The sequence below is a fragment of the Fistularia commersonii genome, chromosome 34 (genome assembly GCF_037954325.1).
Source record: "Fistularia commersonii isolate RoL2024-O1a breed Wild chromosome 34, RoL_Fcom_v1.0, whole genome shotgun sequence".
NCBI classification, from domain to species: Eukaryota; Metazoa; Chordata; class Actinopteri; order Syngnathiformes; family Fistulariidae; genus Fistularia; species Fistularia commersonii.
This window is the reverse complement of record NC_141317.1, coordinates 3,528,786-3,550,204: the sequence shown is the minus strand read 5'-3', so window position 1 is coordinate 3,550,204 and position 21,419 is coordinate 3,528,786. Positions and strand designations below refer to the sequence as shown.

The window sequence follows — 21,419 nt, the reverse complement described above, 5'->3', positions numbered from 1 at the left end:
TTATTGACTGCAATGAGTTATACAGCACTAGGTGACGTGATGCTGCAGATGTTCACTCTGCAGAAGGCAATGACACTCCTCAGGAGAGGTTGAAGGCGTTTGCTCCCATCTGAAAACGTCTCCAAACCACTTCAGTTTAGCCACAGACTGATGATGGCTAATGAAGCAGATCTGAATTTCCCTGCGGCTCTCTACACCTGTGGATAATTATATTTACCGCAGTACGTGTGATTTATTTATTTATTCAGTCCTCTAAAGTTTGCTTGCTCCGGAACATAAGGGGTAATTTAAATTTGAACCCGTGTTGTGTTTCAAGAGAAATGTAAAAAACGCAGAATGTATCAAAAACGTCAGGAACCAGTTATGTTGAACTTCTGTCACAACATGTGCGTCCATAACATTCAATCCACTCAGCTATCAATAGCGGTAATATGAAAAAATGCATTAAAAAAGGTTCTCTGTGCTCTTATTTAGTTGGAGCATTTTCACCGGACCAGAGTCTGCTCTTTAGCCGGCCAGACAGTCCAAGCTCCTGTTTCGTGACGTCATAGTCAAATAGGCTCAACGGGAATCTGAGGAATCCACAGACACTGGGTGTTGGAAGAAAAAAATAGAGTGTAACACCCATGGGATTATGAAAATAACCTGAAAATTCCAAGGTTTTTTTCAATAATAAAAGTCAAAGACATCAATGTTCCTGCACGATTTCTGAAAGCAAAACAATTCTCGCCATTGTGATAATACGACACGCGTTCAAATCCACCCGGCGAGCGGATCCGATCGTTCTGGTGACCGACTCGGAAAATAAGGATTCGAACGTTTCTCGCGGAAGGTAAAATGCGGTCGGTCCATCGTGAAACCGGGATCACTTTCGTCCCCGGGCCTCCTGCCCTCTGCTCCCTGTCAGAGCCAGGTTCTGGTTGGAGACGCTGAGCATTGTGCTGGCGTCACACAGCATGTAGTACTAATTGCACGGGGCAGCCTCAAAGCGGGCTAATCGCACGAGCACATCTAGTGATGGGAACCAATCCCATTAGGCTGTAGATGGCACAGCCCCACTTTGTACTCAGTCCCTGCCTCTCTGATCTGTTGACGAGATTATCCGCAGAGCCTCAGATCAACCCAGAGTAGCAAAAGACGAGTGCATCATGGTCATCTTTGCGGTTGTCTGCGCGCGACGGAGAGCTGGGGGAAATGCAGCGAGACGTTTTGAACGGTGCAGGATCAGCACACCTGCAAGGCTCAAAGTCGGTCAACCGATCATATCGCCGATGGTTCATGGCCGTTGCGCCCTCTCGTCCATCTGCCGTGTGAGGCCGATGTTGTTCCGCACATGGAGGCTCAGCGCGGTTGAACTGCGTAGCTTCTCCTGTACGACGGTTTCCATCCGTTGATGAGCTCATGTAGCTTTTCTTCTGGTTAATCTCTAAGTCTGCAAAATAAATAGGTGCGCTACCTCCGATGACGCATGTCTGCGCAGCAGCATTTACACCCTGGTAGTGGTAATAATCACCATTTAAACCTCCATCATCCAATTACCATCAATATACAGGAGTGTATATAATGTGGGAAAGTCTCAACCGTGAATGTGTTAGAATGTATTATTTTGTTATATTACATTAAATTTCTCCTAGCAATCCATTTTTTTGTTTGCAAAAACGTTGTTTTTTTGTTGCTCATTTCTTTCCATTTACTTTTAAGCGAGGAAATGTTATAATTCAAAGTTGTGATTCTATCACCCTGTAATTTCTGCTCTGTTGAAAGTAAAAGGTAATTGCTCCTGTGTTAGTTTTTGTTTGTTTGTTTTTCGTATTTTGTCCACCTTCCCAGTGGACAACAGTTGTCAGGTAGCTCTTTGAAAATAATTATGAATCAAAATTATATATGAATGAAAAATGTAAAAAATATTTTTTTTAATCAGATTTTTACAGAAAAAAAAACAGATACATTGTGCACCATTTTATTATGTATTAATATCCGCTCCATGGCTTCAGCTTTTGTTTAGTAAAATCATCTCAGATCAAATTGCATCATTATGTTTCCTGTGAAAATCTGGTGCCTCTTTCCCTGATTGGGAGCAAAGTGCATTCTGGGATGGCAGTGACAGTGAAAAGGGAGGAAGCCGTATGTCTAAGGTCAAGACATTTCCTCTGCAGCTGAACGAAGTTTAAACCCAGACAGATTAGAAGCAACAAGTGAAAAGAAGTCAAATTGGGTCGTCTGCAGCAACCCAAAGTCCCCGTCATGGAAATTAATAAATCCGCACAGCTTCTGCCAACTTGTCTTTAGATTTAGACAAATATTGTCATCTCACAAGTATCCAGTCCTCTTTAGTGCTTCATCTGATCCTTGTCTTTGTTTATTTACAGTTACTCATGTTGTTCCTACAATGTATTTCATAAACACTCGTTCTTCAGCGGATAGAACCAACAGAACAGATTTGTTTGTATTCTGGAATCGCAGGGCTTTCCAGTACTTTGTTTATTTTTCTCAGAGTAAATAATTTGGCCATATTTCAAAACATTTGCATGGCGGGTTTCGTGATGTTTCTAAAGCGGGTTTGTGTCCTTTTCACTTACTTTTTCATACACGGTAACTTCTTTCTGAAATGTTTTAGATGATCTCCTCTTCGATTGTCTGTCAACATTTCACAATAAAAGTATCGCTGAAGAGTATCTAAGTTACAGTATTTATGATGTGTAGATTTTGTATTTTATATTTTTTTATGATATTTTGAGGGTCTTTGACTGAGAGTCCTGTGGTCTATTGCAAAGTTCATGAATCCACCACAAGAGGGCGCTGGTTACATGCATGCCTGAAATCTTGCCAGAATGATTCGTCACCATATATTGTCCATCAGCTGCAAAGTTCTATAAAGTGACTGTTTAAAAAAAAAACATAATTTTTTAAATGATAAAAACCTTGAATTTCAGTTTTCAATGTGAGCCACATATATAACACATATGTATGTCTATGTGTGTGTGTGTGTGTGTGTGTGTGTGTGTGTGTGTGTGTGTGTGTGTGTGTGTGTGTGTGTGTGTGTGTGTGTGTAAAACCAGAACAAATAACAAATATGTAAATATTAAATGCAACCTTAAGCATGAAATAAACATATTCCATATTATGAACAGCAGCTGTCTCTTGAACTTTATCAAATTTACAACTTTCCTCCCAATTGATTTGTCCGCCCATGAATTGCTGTTGTCATGGTAACAGGGTAGGCTCAAGCTGTGCACTGCTGTACGCTTTATCCCCCCCCCATGCCCGTGCGTGTGTGCGTGCGCGTGCATGGATCTTTTGTATTCTCTGTGTGTTTGTGGATGGCAGTGGGGAAGCCCATCCCTCTATCACACCCCGAGCCTCTGCCACTGCTGCAGCTCCAGCGTTGAAGCCTTTTTGGGGGCGGGTCTGGTTTCACTGCAGAGATGTGCTGCAGCCCCATGCTCTGGCAACCCGTCCAGAAATCCCTGATTACAGGCACATAGCAAATATATGCACACTCACACACACACACACACACACACACACTGAGGCTGATTGGTTTGTGCCAATTTTTCCTTCCCATATCTCTCCTCCTCCTCCTCCTCCTCCTCTTTCTTCTTCTTCTTCTTCTTCTTCTTTTCCTCTCTCACACTGTAGATCATCGCCGCAGCTCTGACTCACACACTCCTCCTTTTCACTAACATACTGAAGCTGAACCGTGAGACCTGGAAACATGTCCTCTTCCGCGCACCCTGTGCCCACCTCAGGGGCAAAAAGCAAGCCCCTGTCCCCCTTCAGGAAGCGAGGAAGCCTGCAGTACAGCACAGGTGAGTAAGGCGCTTCGCAGGACAGCATGTTCCTAGTATGATGGTCCTGATGCAGACGGTTGCCTGAGACAGACTTGCTTAGTTGTGTTTCATCAACTGTGCGGTGAGATATCAGTTCACGTTCTTACTTTGAGAACTGGTGACTGAAAACAGTTGTTGCGTTTCACTTTTAGTCTGTTACGAGTTTGGGGAAATGATAACCTGTTGATTAAGGGAGGTTTGGCCGCTGCTCTCTGGAGGTTTTCAACATTCTTGCCAATATCATGCCAGCAGGATAGCTGTTCAATTCTCTATACATTCTCTTTTCGTGTCGCACGCTGTATTTTTAAAAGGGGAGAAATGAAACGTACATATAAAGGTGAAGGCAGATCTGTATTCATCATTCTTTTACAATGTCACATAATTCATTGGTATCAACTAAGAATGATTTTATAGTTCTTGCTCCTTAATGACCATCGGCCATATGACACACACTCGAAGCATGCTGACATGATGTATATGTTTGTCTGTGTGTCATTTGTGACCCAGAGAGGATATGTAGGTTGGTACCTCTGGACTTGATCCCTTACTGAATGAAGGGATTAGCGTCCACTATGATGTTTGTGAACGCTGATCAGCTTTTCATCCAGACTACAAACATTGTGGGACCATGTGAAACATTGTGGGCCCATGCGGCCATCTATCCCTCCCTGCGGTACACTCATCCGTCAATTAAACCGTGTTAGATGGGTAAAATGCTCTTTGTATTCTTTACAGCGTGTAACTGATAAGAAAATGTCTGTCTAAATGGATATCATACTCACCATCTGAGGTTCACATAATTTGTTGTGTGTGTATATATATATCTATAAACTGTAGATATATAAACAAACACAAATATACATATATATAGGATATATATATTTGTGTGTATTTGTATTCATTTCATCTATTTATTGATAAAATAATTATGATATTATTGTCAATTGTGATAAAAGAAAATCAGGGCTATCGTATGTCGATTATACTGTCATGGTAAATGTCTGCTTTGTACAAACAACACTGTGCAAAATGATCTTTTATATCTGATATAGATGAATGTTTGCAGGATCACAATCACCAGGTTCATGTTACTATTGGGCTTCCTGACTGACAGTGGCGAGCTGTGATGGCACAGTGACCGTGGAGTTAGTAAGAAACTGGTTTTCCATTCAGCTGTCTGTTAGGATGTCATCTGGGATTGCTTTCATTAAATGCTCATCACTGATGACCGCGCTTATCCGGATTGTCTTGGGGTGCAAGAAATAAGCAGTTCCTGGGAAGGAGAGTCTTCAGATTTCAGTGTTATTTATTTATTTGTTTGTTTGTTTGTTTGTTTGTTTGTTTTATTCATTCGAATTATTTCCATTTTTTTTTTAAATTTTTTTTTTTTATGTTTAAAAACAGACAGGACTGGATGGAATCATGTCTCGGTCTCATATCAATGACTGTACGCAGAGGATTTGGACTCCTTTGAACACACTGCGCTGTTGTTTAGGCACCTGTTTGAGGGCCGAGGCGTAGAATTGTCCATATTTAGCCCATTATTGCGGGGTTCGTGGAGTGAACACACAGAGCAACAGCGGGTGAATCACTTTCACTGTGAAATAAGGTTGTTCGGGGGGGTTTATACCACCTACTCACCGGTTTTGACAATTCTGCGCCTTGTTCTCTTTTCGCCTGTTGAACTGCCATCAGCACAAATGAGAGGAGCAGGGCTGAAGCGCTGCTCAACAAAGCACACTGCACAGACTGCCGGCTTTTCATGGCAATTATTAGCACTTCGCAGACATGAAACAGAGCCCATTAAATACAGGCTGCAGCGTACGTGTGTGTGTGTGTGTGTGTGTCTGTCTATGCATAATATCATCATATAAAATGCTTAGAATATAAGCAAGGAAAGGCAGAAACATTCACATTTCATTAATGAAAGAACCCGTCATGACCTTGATCCATCACATTGGTAAATATTTATTCAGTCATTTATTGCAGATGCATCAAGTCTTTTGCAATTTTATTTCGCAGGTATCAAAAGAATTTCATATACTGTTGAAATTTGAAAACTTTTCAGATAAGGCTTCCATCTGCTCTCTTCTCTGATGATACTTTGCGCACGTCACATTCACACATACCTCTTTCCATTGTATTTTTGTAATTCTATTCTCACCACGTTCCCCGTGAAAATCAGAGAGGCCCTCCTCACCCCCGCCTTCTCTGACACAATCTGTTCCAGTTATATCTTCAATTATAATCAATGATTGACCAAACAATCCCCACCCATCAGTTGCCTAACAGGCCCATTTGATAACCTTCAGTCATCTCCTCCCCATGTGTGTGGGTGTTTAGGGTGCCTGTGGTACTCATGTATGTGGCATGTGAGAGATGTGTTGGACTCCTGCCCTGTGGGCGGGATCCCCCCTTTCTGTTGCATTGAAGCTCATACCTGGTTTGGGGAAACGGTTAGTTTATTGTCTTTGTGCCTGATGCCGGTTACTGCTTGGAACGCCGAGCGCCGCAGAGCCAAAATTCCTGCCTCAGAGGTACTGTATAAGATGGCCTACACATTTTGCAATAATTCAAAAAAAATATATATATTGCTTTCAGGCCCCTTTAAATGACTTTTAGTCAATTTTATTTTTCATGCTACGAAATTTGGATTGTGGGTGTAGAAAATTCACAAATCGTACTGTATGATGGATGTTTTAGGTGACACAATATATATAAAAATATATAAAAATATATATACTAATATATATAAAAAAATATATATATATTGCTTTCAGGCCCCTTTAAATGACTTTTAGTCAATTTTATTTTTCATGCTACGAAATTTGGATTGTGGGAGTAGAAAATTCACAAATCCTACCGTATGATGGATGTTTTAGGTGATACAAACATAATCTATGACATCCTACCGAATTCACATCTGTGCATCCTGTTAAAGAAAGTACTTTTTCATAATATGAAAAATACAATATTCATATTATCAAACAATGTAGTTTCTGTTTGAATGCAAATAACAAAATGGAGCATTTGACGGGATTTTACCAACATTTCTCTTTTTATATCATTCACGCTATTTATTAAGCAAATGCAATTCTTCATCAGTTGGACAAAATTTTGAGCTCATGAACTTTTACACCGAGTATTTTTAAACTGGAGTAATTTTTTGGAAGAAAAGAATCCTGTTCTATTTCACTAAATGCAAAATGTCAGGCACATCCCTTGTTCATCTTAACAGATGAAATGGTTCTTTGATTTGCGGCCCTGTGAGTTGTTGAATTGATGGATTGTGGTGTGTGTGTGTGTGTGTGTGTGTGTGGGATGCAAGCAGAGGAAGTCTGAACTGAATAGATGAGCAAATAATTGCTCCCCTTGATGATGAGAAAAAAAATCAATTTGGACCTCTTGAATTGCAATTTTGCCTTTGACTGTCCTTCACCTCGAGTGAAATGCTGGTCGCATGTCACTCCCAAACTGACAATCAAGTAAAACATCATTTATCACAAATGTGTTGCCAGGATTTGACATAATTCTGTTTCAGCAAGTCCTTTTTGTTTGTAGCCCCAAAAATATATTCACATTTCATGAATACATATTATGTAATAGATATGCATTTGAATAATTCTCTTTTTGACTGATGAATCTATCTTTTTTAACGCTCTTATTAAAACAAATCAAAAACGGACATCGGCCAACAGTCTGACATGTTTAAAAAAAAAAAAAAAACATACATGTGCAGGGGTTTATTTTGAGTCGATCCCACACTCATCATTCTACAGCTGTAAATACTCACCGGCACACCAAATCCAAGGCTGAAAATAGTCCACAACAAATGCAGCTTAAACTCCGGCCATGTGTAATAACAGAGAACAAAGTAAACCGGGGTAAGGAAAAGGTTAAGAATTCTTATTCGCTTCTTGGTTTCAAGACAAGCTGAATTGAAATCTATTGAGCAACAGAAGATAAGATAGGTGACTGAGCCTCCTTTATTTTCTGGTCGGAAACAATGGAATCAAACCGCTGGTCACAGATTGAAACACACACATTGTGTCTGAAAAGATGTTAATTAAAGGTCAAATACAGAAGTAGGTGGACATTGTGTGGCCAGCAATGCAGCCAAGAGCAGATTTGCAGAAGAATAATTACAAAAGACACAGATTGAGGGATTTCACAAAGTTTTATTCGTCTCTCGATGACTTATTAATGTAACTGGGAAGTGTTTTTTTTTTTTTTTCTAATGTGCCCGGCAAAGAGACAGTTCTGTGTTTGCTGCAGTGGAATGTAGGTTCCACAAATCAGTGATGCAGCTGTAATGGGGACAACATGCTTCCCCTTTAATTTCATTCATGTGAGAGGGGGAAGGATGCAAGGTCTCATTTAAGTGAACAGTCATCCCTCTTCAGACTGCTGCCATTCAGCCCGCAAAGACAAGACTCCTCGCTGAGACAGCACCTTTTTATTCTCACGCATACAAACATCCTCAACACATGCCCCCCCTCAGCAAAACACAGCAAGATGGATGAAGTGGACGGGAAAGGGGGTGCTGCTGGGGAACGTCTCTGCAGGCTGCGCTGAGGAGACTCACGTCCAACGGTGATGAATGTTGTCTCCTCCCCTCCTCCTCTACCTCTTATGGTACATTCCAGATAGATGTCAGAGGCATTTAAATGAAGAAGCCCAGCTCCAGAGGCAGCTAGTGCAGCGACAGCTGGCCTGATCCAGGAGGCAGACAGAGCAGAGGGGGGTCACACACACGGGGGATGTGAGGGGGAGTTCATGGATCGGCCGGACCAGCTCTTTGTATGTATGGCAGGGACAGATTAAGGCAAAGGTGGAGATGAATGTTTGACTCAATGAGCGCGTCACCTTTTTGTCATTTGAATGAATGTTCGAAATGTTTATTGTTTTCCTCTCTCTCCTTCCCCTCCCTTCATTGTGTTTAACCCATGTTTAAAGGACAGCATACGCCTTCCTGGGCCATTCACTGTTTGGCATGCTCCATCTCCCTGCCAGGACAGCCACCCTCTACCTCTCTCTTGTCTTTCCCTCCTCTCTCGGCCCTTTCTAGCTGCCGGGTAACGCAGACTCTGAGGAGAAAGGTATGCTTCACTACTTTCATCCTGTGCAAAAGCACAAACAACTCTCCGCTTTCCCCGCTAACCCTCCCCTTCCCCCACCTTTATATTTTCATTTCCCCTCTGTCACACTCACTGTCACTCTCTTCTGCTTGTCCCTTTTACGGCTTTGTGTGATAGCCCTGAGCGGCGAAGGCTGAGGAGAATGTGTGTCGGCTGACCGACCCCCTCGGAAAGACACCGGCTCTCTTGTGTCTTTTGTGGATTTGTAAAGATACAACTTGTCCAAAAGTAGGAGAACAGGTTCAGTATTCTATGCTGAACACCTATAGCTGAGGTATTCTGATCCGAAGAGTTGTTTTTTTAATATGCTGGTGGACATATTGCTGTTTGGCTTTGGTTTTTTTTTTATAATCAGTTTCCGATTTCACCTACAATCCCGAGACGGGCCCTTCCGAAAGAAAGTTCACACAAGCGCGGAGGCTAAACTATCTATTCCGTCTATAGAAATGTCAGCTCAACAATGCGGATCAAGTGACAGATGCTGCCAGAGTGAGCATCGTTTTAGAGAAGCAGTAGTTAGATTGCTATTAGATTGTGCTGCATTGTCAAAACACGTGTTTATCTTTCAAACTGACTTATTCAGACCGCATTGTTTGCATTTTTTTGAATCATGACCTGCCACAGTGAAGGAGATGTTTTTGCTATTCATGAATCGGATAGAAGTTTCATTTGATTTTCATAACCTTTATATCGCTGCCAAATTACCAAAAGCCATTGGACCTTGATCGCAGTCAGGCGCCCCACAAAACAAATCCCGAGCGTCATTTGAAATGACCACGTCCAACCTCGATTAACTTTTTAAATGAAATGTCACCAGTGTAATACTACTTTTGTAACTGTATTAAAACTAACGCCAATGTAAAAAAAGCCTTTCCAAACCATCCTGAAACTCGTCAAAATGCACCCTAGTTCATATAGTCTCTCAGGAACTCTCAGGAACTCACACATGCAAGCTTTCAGCACCGTGAGACATTTCCCACAGAACCTGTGAAACTCTGGCATGTCTTGTTGGCCGAATACCAAACCTGCAGTGCCAATGAGAGCAGGTACGCTGCGCTCGATGATATACCGGCTCGTGCGATGGTAAGAAGCATTGCGGGAGGCAGGAGAGCTGGCATCTTTTGATGCAAATGTTAATTTTATCCAGAGAGTTGGGCCATTCCTGTGTAGAAAATCTAAAAAAGTAACAGGGATGTGTCTTGACCCTGACGCTGCTCCCTATCTTTGGTCTTTACGCTGCTGACCGTCCTTTGCTGTTTCATCCCTGTTGACTTTTTACATCGCGCCACTTTCTGAAGTCTGCCTCCAGCAAGGGCTCCCCCCTTTTCTGTTTTGCTAAAATATACATGTAGGGGAAGTACCGAGGCAAGCTGATACCAGCTGACCTCATTTTTAGTCTCGGTGGCGATACAGAGCGGTGAGCCAAGGGGGGGGATGTTCATTGTTTTAGATTCTCTTCGTCCGAGACCTAAATACCATCGGTGAATTTACCGCGCTTACTCTACGCGCTGTAGATCAATGGAAGCTGAAATCTGGCAGATCATGCAGTGCACGTGCACCGTGACTTATTTTCTGAGTGGTTTGCACTCTAACTGCAGGAGAGTGACTTGTTATGTAACCATAGATGCAACAGATCCAAATATAGCAGCCATTAGGGGATTAGCTCCGGGTCCGGTTGGCTTGGTTAGGCTCGGCTTTACCATGACCCAAGTGTCATGTCTTTGCCGCCGGTCATATGCTGCCCTCCGCGTCCACCGTGTCCACTGGTATCAAGAGTGGATTGATATACACGAGGAGAAACAATCTTAGCCAGCCATTGTGTTGTGTTACACTCACATGGCACTGTTATCGCAGAAATATCTTCCGAGGCTGGACATTGTGAGCTCGAAGGAGGGTTTATTCATACTTTACGTGTAATATAAAGGATCATAACCGTGAATAACAGTTTATTAGCAGTGGTCAGAAATCAAGGGTTAAAAAAAACAATCTGCAGATAGGGTGAAATACTAATTTGCTCTATTACAATCATGTCATTGTGCAATTACATCTCCATAAATTGTTGTCAAGGTTTGACAGTTGTCATGACATCTTTGTTTAATGTTGCCCAAATTTACTGTAACACACATAAATGCAGAGTCAAATCTTTGCATTATGTTTTATATACATTTCCAGTCTGATAAATACACAGCAACAGTTGTGTGAGTATAGTAAACACTATGATGGCTCTCTCGATGATTTTACTTTTTAAAAATGATTATATGTTTGATCTAAACTCTTTCTCGGTCAGAAGTATTGGGCGGTACGTATGCAACAATTGTGAAAGGGACGATTCCATCGGGTGATGTTTTGCCAAAGTCTTGGTCTGGCCAGAACCATCACCTTTTCTGCGCAAAGTATTTCATATTTTCTAATTTAGGGGGTTGTCTAATCCCAGAGCACTTGGTTAATTGCCTTGTCTTTTTCTTGTTGATGTAAGAGCAGGCAGGCCCGGACACGTCTGAAAAAAATACGTGTGGCACAAACACAGAGCGGGTTCAGACAGCAGGTATCGACACAGTTTATCCTCAATGCTGTTGTTAGATAGGCAGCGCAGCCTTGTAATACTAGCGCACTCCGGATGAAATATTCAGCAGGATGGTGAATATTTTATCGGCTCGTGGATAATTTGAACGGAAAGATTAATATCTTCACCCATAAACTGACAGTTTACATCGGGTTGGAATCCTGCAAAGGGTCGCCGATGATTGGTAACAGCCTCATCTCAGCGCCGTCCTAGTATTTCTCAGCAGCTTTGTTATTTTTCTTCCTCTCGCCTTTCCATGACAACCAGAGTGGTGTAAATCTTGAGTGTTTCAGTTGTAACAATGGCGCATCAGCATGCTTGAGTGCCGAGGGGCTGCAACTGAACGCTCCATTGTGCACGGAGGCACAAACACCCGCTGAGCTCAGACCTCCGCTGTTGTGCAAAGGCCCTGCATATGAAGAACAAGCTTCTGCACACTGTTAAGGTCTTTATGTCATGAATTCAGGGAATTAATCCGTACAGGAAACACACTGCGGAGAAGGTTTAGCTGAGTCACGTTTTCATCCACATTGGCACGCCGGATAAGAAAGTTTCTTTCTTCCCCGAGAGCTGACGGGGAAATCTTTAAAATGTCTTTGCAGGTTCAAACGAGGTGGTATCCGACTCAAATCCTTGAATTTCACTTGAATCCTTTGTAATTATAGTAACGCCTAAGAAGCAGAACCTCATTTCTAGCCTTCTCTCTTTCTTTTAACCTCTTTAGTTGATCTCCGAGGCGCCCGTCACCTCCTCACTTCCCAGCATTCCTTGCCTGGGATCCCCGTGGCCTTGAAACAATCCATCGACCTGCGCACATCCATGGACGGGAAGTACAAGGAAATCGCAGAGGTCAGTTTTTCCGAATTTGCCGAGGGTTGTGTTTGAAGAAGCGTAAACTTTCTCGTTGTTTACCGATGTTTACCCTCGTGAAGGAGCTTTTCTCACGGAGCTTAGCAGAGAGTGAGATGCGCAGTGCCCCCTACGAATTCCCGGAGGACAGTCCGATCGAACAGCTGGAGGAGAGACGTCATCGCCTCGAGCGACAGATCAGTCAGGATGTCAAGTAAGCGGCAGACGAGAAAGAGTAGTTCGTACGCTAAACTTTTACTCTGGTGATTCCAAAGTAAGCTGACACTCCGTCTGCTTAGGTTTGAACCTGACATCCTTCTTCGAGCCAAACAAGAGTTCATGAAGACCGACAGCGCGACAGATCTGGAGTGAGTGTTTGTTACCAAGTTTTTCCCCCTTCTGAATGATTTTATGAAACAGTCAAAATCCAAACAGCAGAACATTCTTGGCTATTCTGCTTTTAGATACATGAAGGAGCAGAGTCAAGCTCCGGAGTTGCAGGAGAGGGAGACGGTTACCGAGCGAGAGTACCAGAGAGTCACTATTTCCGGAGAGGAGAAATGCGGGGTAGGTCCCAGGGAGTCACCGCATCGAAAATGTTTCATAGTAACGCCCCTTTCTTTAGAAGATCCCTTATTTTTCATTTTGTTCCTTTTTATTGCCCTTCAATCAAGGTTCCCTTCACAGATCTGCTGGACGCTGCCAAGTGTGTGGTGAAGGCCTTGTTCATCAGACAGAAGTACATGGGTCTGTCGCTCCAGAGCTTCTGCAGAACTACTTCTCGTTACCTGCAGGAGTTGAGTGAGAGACCCCTAGACTTAGATATCTACGAAGACGAGATATCAGCGACAGCGGAGACCACGGTTACTGCCGGTACCTGCACACGCCAGCAATTTGCATGTAATACTATCCTCGCTATTTTACGCACTTGAAGATTTCGGGTTGGTAAAGAAAATGATCATTGCTGATCGTTCTGTTCTCTAGCTGCTTGCTCACAAAGATAAGACACCAGGCTGTCAGCACAGCGAGAAGATTATCATTCGCAGCACACCCACATAAAGACATAACAGGGCAGCACCCACAGATTTCACAAGCCATTTGTTACACACCCCTGAACATGCTGCCCCGTTGTAGGCTGACCTTATTGCATGCGCGTTCCGAACTTCCTGTAAACTGTTGACAGGTTACGACATTCTGTGTTCTCTCAGATGCCACGGTGCACCCACCTGTTTCTAAAACCCACCCCTATGAGAACAAGGACCCTGCCAGCATGCCGCCCGATATGGGCTACGGCTGCAAGATGGTGGATGGTGTCATGCATGTGTACACGACAAGGAACATGATGGAAAAGTGAGATGCTAAGAATGAATCACTCAGCGAAACGCATGTGGAGGCTCTGACATACTAGTGGCTTGATTTGTTCTCAGGTTTGTTTTGTTTTTCAGCAGAATCGTATGCATTCATGTCTTCAACAGGAGCACAGAGCTGGACCTGCCTTATCCAGACCTGCAGGATTACATCGCTGACATGAACGTCATGATGGCCCTCATTATCAACGGACCAGTGTATGTTATCCATTTATGAATAACACCTGTTCACGGATTTAACTTGAGCTATCATTCGCCTGTTCAGATAGCTTATATAGAAACACGACTGTCTCCAAAATAACGTCATCTCACGAGGATTGAACAGTCGCTCTTTTCCAGAAAACTCATCCCAATCTCCATTTGACACAGGAAGTCTTTCTGCTACCGACGGCTGCAGTATTTAAGCTCCAAGTTCCAAATGCACATCCTGCTGAACGAGATGAAAGAGCTGGCAGCGCAGAAGAAAGTCCCGCATAGAGATTTCTACAACATCCGCAAGGTAACCCGAGCACCGATTGTCAATCCAAACTGTTTGTCATCCTGGTTTTCTTTTCCTTTTTGTATGTTGTTTTTTTTTTTCAACAGGTGGACACACATATTCATGCCTCATCTTGTATGAACCAGAAGCACCTTCTGCGATTTATCAAAAGAGCCATGAAGAAGTATCCGAGGGAGATCGTGCACGTAGAAAGGGGCAAGGGTCAGACGCTAATGGAAGTGTTTGAGAGTATGAACCTCACCGCCTTTGACCTGAGCGTGGACACCCTGGACATGCACGCAGTGAGTCGGCCCTCATAGGGAAAATCGGCACCTGATCGCTACCGTTCTGTTAAAATGAAAAGCAACGATGCGCTCCGTGAGAGCGAGGAGGTTCAGTAAAATGGCAACTTAGAAACTCTTTTGCAGGACCGCAACACTTTCCATCGGTTTGACAAGTTCAACGCCAAGTACAATCCAATCGGCGAATCCATCCTGAGAGAGATTTTCATCAAAACGGACAATTATATCGAAGGAAAATATTTCGGGCACATCATCAAGGTGCGCTTTGCTGGCCTTTTTTTTTTTCATGCCTTCAATGGAGTTTTGCACCCTCTGCTGACTCTTTTTGTCATTGCCTCTCAGGAGGTGATGGCCGATCTGGAGGAAAGCAAGTACCAGAATGTAGAGCTGAGGCTGTCCATATACGGCCGCTCCAGAGACGAGTGGGAGAAACTGGCAAAGTGGGCCGTCAAACATCAGGTTTACTCAGACAACGTGCGCTGGCTTGTGCAAATTCCACGACTCTTGTAAGCAACCCCAGGGGGCGGAAAATATCAAATTACATAGTTTGTTTTTTTTTACCCCCTATGTCTTTTAACATATGGAACCCATGAAGCTGCATTGGTACAGGCTGTCACATGATTATATATGTTAATAGCTCAAAAATTAGCGTACTGACATTATTAATTCATTTCTATGCATTTAACCGTTATACATTTATTCAGTTGCACAGTTGTACAATATTGTGTGCAATTGTGTAATTGTGTACAATATTGTGACTTGGGCTTCAACACACTTAAAATGTAATTAGCAGAGAAAGAATGTAAACGCAATCAAAATTAATTTTGTATCCTTTTATGCATCCAATATATACGAATTCTTATCTTAATTTTTTCTTCCTCAGTTGGTAAAGCTATATTCTTTAAAATCCGAAACTATCCATTAGTGTGGACTTTGAGGTCACAACGGGTCATTTAAAAAACAGAAAGCGGCTGAGCTAGCTCGGATTCTTGATGTTAAAAATTCCATTAAACTTTACAATCACATCCTTGCATCTGTGGTCACAATTTCAACACATAATATGTTCTCTAATAGTAGATGGTTATAATTATTCACATTCAGTTTTACATCCTTCATGTTTTATGTATTCTTTAAAATGTACTCCTGAGGACCATATATATTTTTGTGAAATTATTTACACAATGCCAGGCTTTTTTTTTCTACCTATGTGCTTTTCCTACCTTTTACTTATAAAGTGAATCTTATCAGTAATATTGCAAAGCAAAATCAAATGACTTTATATGGCAATTACAAAAATATCAAGCTTATCTTTCTTCTTTTTCAAAGTGACGTCTATCATACAAAGAAACAGCTGTCCAACTTCCAAGAGATGCTGGAGAACATTTTCCTGCCCCTGTTCGAAGTCACGGTCCACCCAGGCAGCCATCCAGAATTGCATCTCTTCTTGCAGCACGTATGCAGTCTTTGCACTGCAATATTCCATGCTTTTCATTCGGCCAAACGTCGCAGTGTTCAGCAGATCTGTTCCTTCTCTCCCATGCAGGTTGTGGGCTTCGACAGCGTCGATGACGAGTCAAAACCAGAACAGCACATCTTTAATCTGGACAGTCCTCTGCCAGGCAGCTGGACGGAGGAGGACAACCCGCCCTACTCCTACTACCTCTACTATATGTATGCAAACATGACCGTTCTGAATCACCTGCGCAGGTACGTGGCAACCCTTCAGCATTTTTTTAACAGATTGCAGCAGCTCCTAGGAGTGAATTTGTCCAGATCTCCACTACACATAGAATCTGCGAGATGTCACAATTAAGCACATGAAACTTTTGTTTCTTTTTTTTAAATCTGGTCAGTTCTGTTTCAAAATGATGGAACATTTAAGTCAGTTTAATAAAAAGTTGCCCGAGGGTTCATAAAAAATATATTTAAAATAGAGATAGTATGGTAAATTGTCTAATGGTTGTTGATAACTCCTGTCACTTTAAAAATCAAAATCTTCAATATCTTCCTCAGCATAACTTGTCGTTCTTGTTCTCTGTTATAAATATTTATATTTTTTTGTACTTTTGCCCCGTGGGTCTTAGAGAACCACTATTTCAATGTTCCATATGTGTGAACATATGCCACTATTGACTTTGGCTTTGATTTTGACTAATTAACTCTGCAGTCACCAATAGTCAGTCTTGAAATTTACAAGATGTAAGATATCTTTCTTTTTTATTGTGTGTATTTTTTTTTTAAGTAAATTAGATTATGAGTCATACATTTGACTCTGGTTGTATTCCCTGAGATATTTTCTTATATGTTTGAATTCCTGTAGGAAAACTCCTTTCTCGCTCTCTCTCTCTCAATCTTTCTCCATATATATATATATGTGTGTGTAAGTGTGTGTAATGTAAATAGACACTATAGATATCATTGACTTAGACTAAAACTAAATACTTTTTAACATCCAATGCAGGCAGCGGGGATTTCACACACTAGTTCTGCGTCCTCACTGCGGGGAAGCAGGTCCGATCCACCACCTTGTCTCTGGTTTCATGCTGTCGGAGAACATTTCCCACGGGCTACTGCTCCGCAAGGTGGGACCTATTTTATAACGGCACCTGATGTTTTTGATATATCGCAACCTGTCTGTCCCTCCAAAAACCAAAGGTTGTGTGGCTGATGTGTTTTGGCGAGTGGTACAAAAGTCGTGCACAAACTGCGATCAGCAGCCATTTTAACATGCTTGTGATGCGTTACTTTAATTTGTTTTATTTATTGTATTTTCTCACCAGGCTCCCGTGCTCCAATATCTATACTACTTGGCTCAGATAGGCATCGCCATGTCTCCTCTCAGCAACAACAGCCTGTTTCTGAGCTACCATCGCAATCCTCTACCAGAGTATCTGTCCAGAGGCCTGATGGTCTCCCTGTCCACGGACGACCCCCTGCAATTTCACTTCACCAAGGTCTTTGCTTCGCACCACACACCACATTTAGTATTTTTAAGATTCATTTTTTTACTGGAAAAAAATAATATTGCATTGTCTCGAGCAGCTATATAAAACCGCAGGTATGTCATTCATTTCTTACATTTCTGCTCTGCACCTCCTGCAGTTCCAGCACCATCATTGTAATTTTTTAACCGGATTCCGAATTTAAAAGAAAATAAGTTCTAGTGGTTTCCTTTAAACAAAAAGAGTCTCAATCAGAGGGGGCCAAATATGAGAACTGACTCTAAATCCTCGGCCAACCAGGATAAATATTTATTTATGAGGAGACAGAATTTGTCTTTTTAGATGTATTGTTAAAAAGCATTCCTTCAGAAATATGAATTTAACTTTTTCCAACTCATAATAAAGAATTCAGAACCAGGCTCACAAATATTTTGTTACTTTCTATCGGAGGATTTTTGCTGACTTATTTCAAATGAAAATGTTTGTTTCTTACAAATTCAAAACTAAATAAATATTAAAAATAAAACAAATAATAAAAATTGAAATAACTATTCAAAAAGATAACTATTATATTTCTGATAATTAATCAATAACAATTATTTCTGAACTTTTAGCAGCATGTTATTACAGGAGAAAATGCATAACACATTTGAGTTTACTCCGGTCTGAAGAGTAGCCCAAGCCAGATGGCCGGCATCTTTTCTTAGCTACCAGTTCATCAATGTTTGGAGTGAAGCTTTGAGCTGTGGAAGCTCTAAACATAGCATGAAGGTGTTCATCCGTCAAACGACTCCTGTGTGATGATTTATTCATTTTCATTGCAGAGAAAAGTTGCTCACACAGGTATATGCTTCCATACATGCTGAGCATTTGAGCAGCTTTCAGGCCAGGGGGTGTGCAATTATTTTGACTGGCGAGCAGGAATATCCTCAGGCTATCGCAATGCAGTCTGGGATTTGCAGTATCAATGGGCGCATGCAAAATGCTCCCGGACCAATTCTGATAGCTTTTCAGTTGTATTTTACTGAAAATGAAATGTGATCAATTACTTTTTTTCTATTCTTCTAATACAAAGAATTAAAGGGGAGCTGCACAAACAGAACATGACCTCAAGACTCAATTGAACACAAATTTTGGTCAGAAACTTTCAGTCTGTGCTAACAGGGAATGGTTTTCACATTTTTAGAAGAATTATTTCCCATGACAAACTCCTGGACTACTCCACAAAGTGTGTGGTGAATTTATTCCATGTTTCCTATAATAGGCTAATAGAAATGAAAATAAAATAGAGGAAAACAACTAGTGTAGCCTAAATATTGAGAGATAAAGATCACCAGACAAGGATGGAGTTAAATTCATGAATTCTATTTGGATTAAATTGAACTGTCTCTCAAAATTCAACCATATTATATAAGAATATGTCCTTTAAAGGCTACTTTGCCTAAAAAGGGGCCTCATCCCTGCCAGTTACATCCCCTGTTTTAACACATCTATTTTGGCCTTGCTCTCTGCAAATGTAACACACATGATTGCATGATACAGATAAACATTAAGATTATCAAACATAGAGCACGGAGTATGTGAATATCAACCGCACCCCTGCCTGCATTAACCTCAGTGCTTTTTTTGTGTTTTCTTATTTCAGAACATTTGATAACCTTTCAGAATTTTTATTTTAATTGCTTAAATTGCGTACAAAAGTAGCACCAAACACATGCTGCAAAGTTGGACTGCAGTTAATAGGCCTGCCAACATGATTTTAGGCCTGAGAATATACGGTACTTATAAGTACCTGTTTTATAAAAACTACCTTTAATCGAAAATAGATTAGGAGTCCCACTGACTTGACATTCAACACAAAGTACTTTGGATTTATAAGTGTGAGATTCACATGTCAATACCTGGGTATGTTTTCTTTCAATTAGCTATTATAATTAATCAAAATGAATTAACACAGCATTATTGCAGGATAAGCTGGTATAGATAATAAATGAATTAATGCATAATTAATAATTCATTTAGATTCTGTCTTGTTTTGATTTCTACTGTCAGATGTTGACATTATGTATTAGAAACTGAATAATTCTGTGGTTTCTGCTCTTTGTTCCCCCCAGGAGCCCTTGATGGAGGAGTACAGCATTGCAGCTCAGGTGTGGAAGCTAAGCTCCTGTGACATGTGTGAGCTGGCCAGAAACAGTGTGCTGATGAGCGGATTCTCCAACAAGGTGTCAAATATCCTCCCTATTTGTTATCATAGCAGCACAATATACAACCTAACTGTTTATTACTCTTACTCTGTATTGAGCTTAATTTTTACGGCCCTTTTGAAAGGTGAAAAGCTACTGGCTCGGCCCGCACTACGTCAAAGAAGGGCAGGAGAGCAATGACATCCGCAGAACGAATGTCCCTGATATTCGCGTGGCGTACCGCTACGAAACCATGTGCGAGGAGCTGAATCTAATCACGCAGGCCATTCGCACAGACGAGCTGGAGACCATTGATGAGGAAGAGAGTCTTTGTATGGCGGCAGCGCACGGAGAGAAGTGAGCCAAGCACAAATGAAAAATCACTACTTTCCCTGTTGGACATTGTCCAGATGTGGTTTTCATCATATCACTGCTGTGAAAAGACACTGAGTTACAAATTGATCGTAAGAGTTACCACTGTGGCAATATGAGAGAAAGGGCCTGCAGACTGTGTACCTTGTGTTTACTTCCTTCAGTTTCTTTAAGTTATCCTTTGGTAACATGATGATTTTACATCTCTGTAAGTATTTGTTGTTATTTAAAAATGTTTTTTATGGTTTGTTTCGACACCCCGTCTCCGTCCCTGTGCAAAGTCTGTCGTTTTGGTTTTGAAACAGTGATAATGTTCGTCTTTATCTCAACTGAAAAAACATTATTCAAAAAAAAAAAACATAAAACATGACAACAATGATAAGATTAGGTTACAGCAACAACCGGTTAAAGACAGATGACAATCAGGAACAACGTTGCAAAGTAAAGAGGCTCTCAGGGAGTCTTAACAGGGAGTGGAGGCGACTGAAGGTTAAGGGCAGCTAGGTAAATATTTAAAAATAGGGAAGCTATGAATTCCCTCAAGTATTTTGACTTCAGTATGAGAATAATGTCAATTGAGTAAATAACCAGGATGTGTTCAGGGTGACGTACCAGAGCTCATCTACAGTAGAAACAGAGATTTTTGAAGATTTTTTGAAACGTCAGAAGTATTTTACCTTAGATGTTATTCTTACACTTTGGTTACTAGATACAGATGGTGGCTTGAGATGTAAGTTCTAAAAAAATTAAATCAAAAAATGATGAGAAATGGCCTGTTTCAGCAGTACTTGTTACAACTGGATGCGAAAAAAAAAAAACTGTTATTGAATTTAAAATCTAGTGAATTGGATGTGTCTGCATGCTTTAGCTACCTCTTGGCAGAGTGCAGGTTGCGAGCCTCTGGTTACTCCATTTCGGAGGTCGAGCGATGAAAAGTTAGAGATCCTTGCTGTACTTCATGGTGTCTTTGCCTGCAGTATCCCTGCAACTTGTAACAACATGTCATCCTGCAGAGCTGCATGAAGGTATGGTGCCATTTTTTTTCAAGCATGCAATAATGCTCGGTGTTTGCATTTGGTGAAATTACCTTACTTTTTGACGTTGTTTCTACTGGACGTCTGAACAGATATTTACAGTTTCTTTGTTTTGTGGCAATAAATGATGCATGTCCCTTCAATCTTTCTCTGTAAGATCAACCAATGCCAAAATGAGGAATAAACATGCAGCGCTTTTTGACAACTGAAACTTGTAAACATCCTGTCCTGTGCTGCCTTTGCATTCAAAAGCATTTTGAGCCGATGGTTAGTGAAATGTTTTTTGTTTTTTTTTAAGTTGCGTCTGTGTCCGTTAATAATAAATGTTTACACTGAGTGTTCTTGCGTCTCAATCCTG

The 21,419-nt window shown here is 41.4% G+C and overlaps 1 protein-coding gene across 7 annotated transcripts; it reads left to right on the top strand.

Moving 5' to 3' along the window:
• Positions 1-3,453: 3,453 nt before the first annotated feature.
• Positions 3,454-21,398, top strand: ampd2b (adenosine monophosphate deaminase 2b). 7 transcript variants are annotated; one of them, XM_086141878.1, is made up of 20 exons: positions 8,507-8,630; positions 8,787-8,929; positions 9,086-9,242; positions 12,256-12,380; positions 12,464-12,594; positions 12,680-12,748; positions 12,845-12,947; positions 13,055-13,280; positions 13,589-13,730; positions 13,856-13,945; positions 14,117-14,246; positions 14,333-14,527; positions 14,654-14,785; positions 14,870-15,033; positions 15,854-15,980; positions 16,071-16,234; positions 16,989-17,109; positions 17,308-17,481; positions 19,584-19,694; positions 19,801-21,398. In XM_086141878.1, the coding sequence occupies exons 4-20, from the start codon at positions 12,351-12,353 to the stop codon at positions 20,014-20,016; spliced, it is 2,325 nt and encodes a 774-aa protein (XP_085998004.1). In that variant the 5' UTR covers positions 8,507-8,630; positions 8,787-8,929; positions 9,086-9,242; positions 12,256-12,350; the 3' UTR covers positions 20,017-21,398. The 7 variants fall into 7 exon arrangements, with proteins under 7 accessions (XP_085998001.1, XP_085998000.1, XP_085998005.1 ...); XM_086141879.1 differs by lacking the exons at positions 8,507-8,630; positions 9,086-9,242 and adding an exon at positions 8,451-8,465 and having other exon boundaries at positions 8,792-8,929; XM_086141876.1 differs by lacking the exon at positions 9,086-9,242.
• Positions 21,399-21,419: the final 21 nt, after the last annotated feature.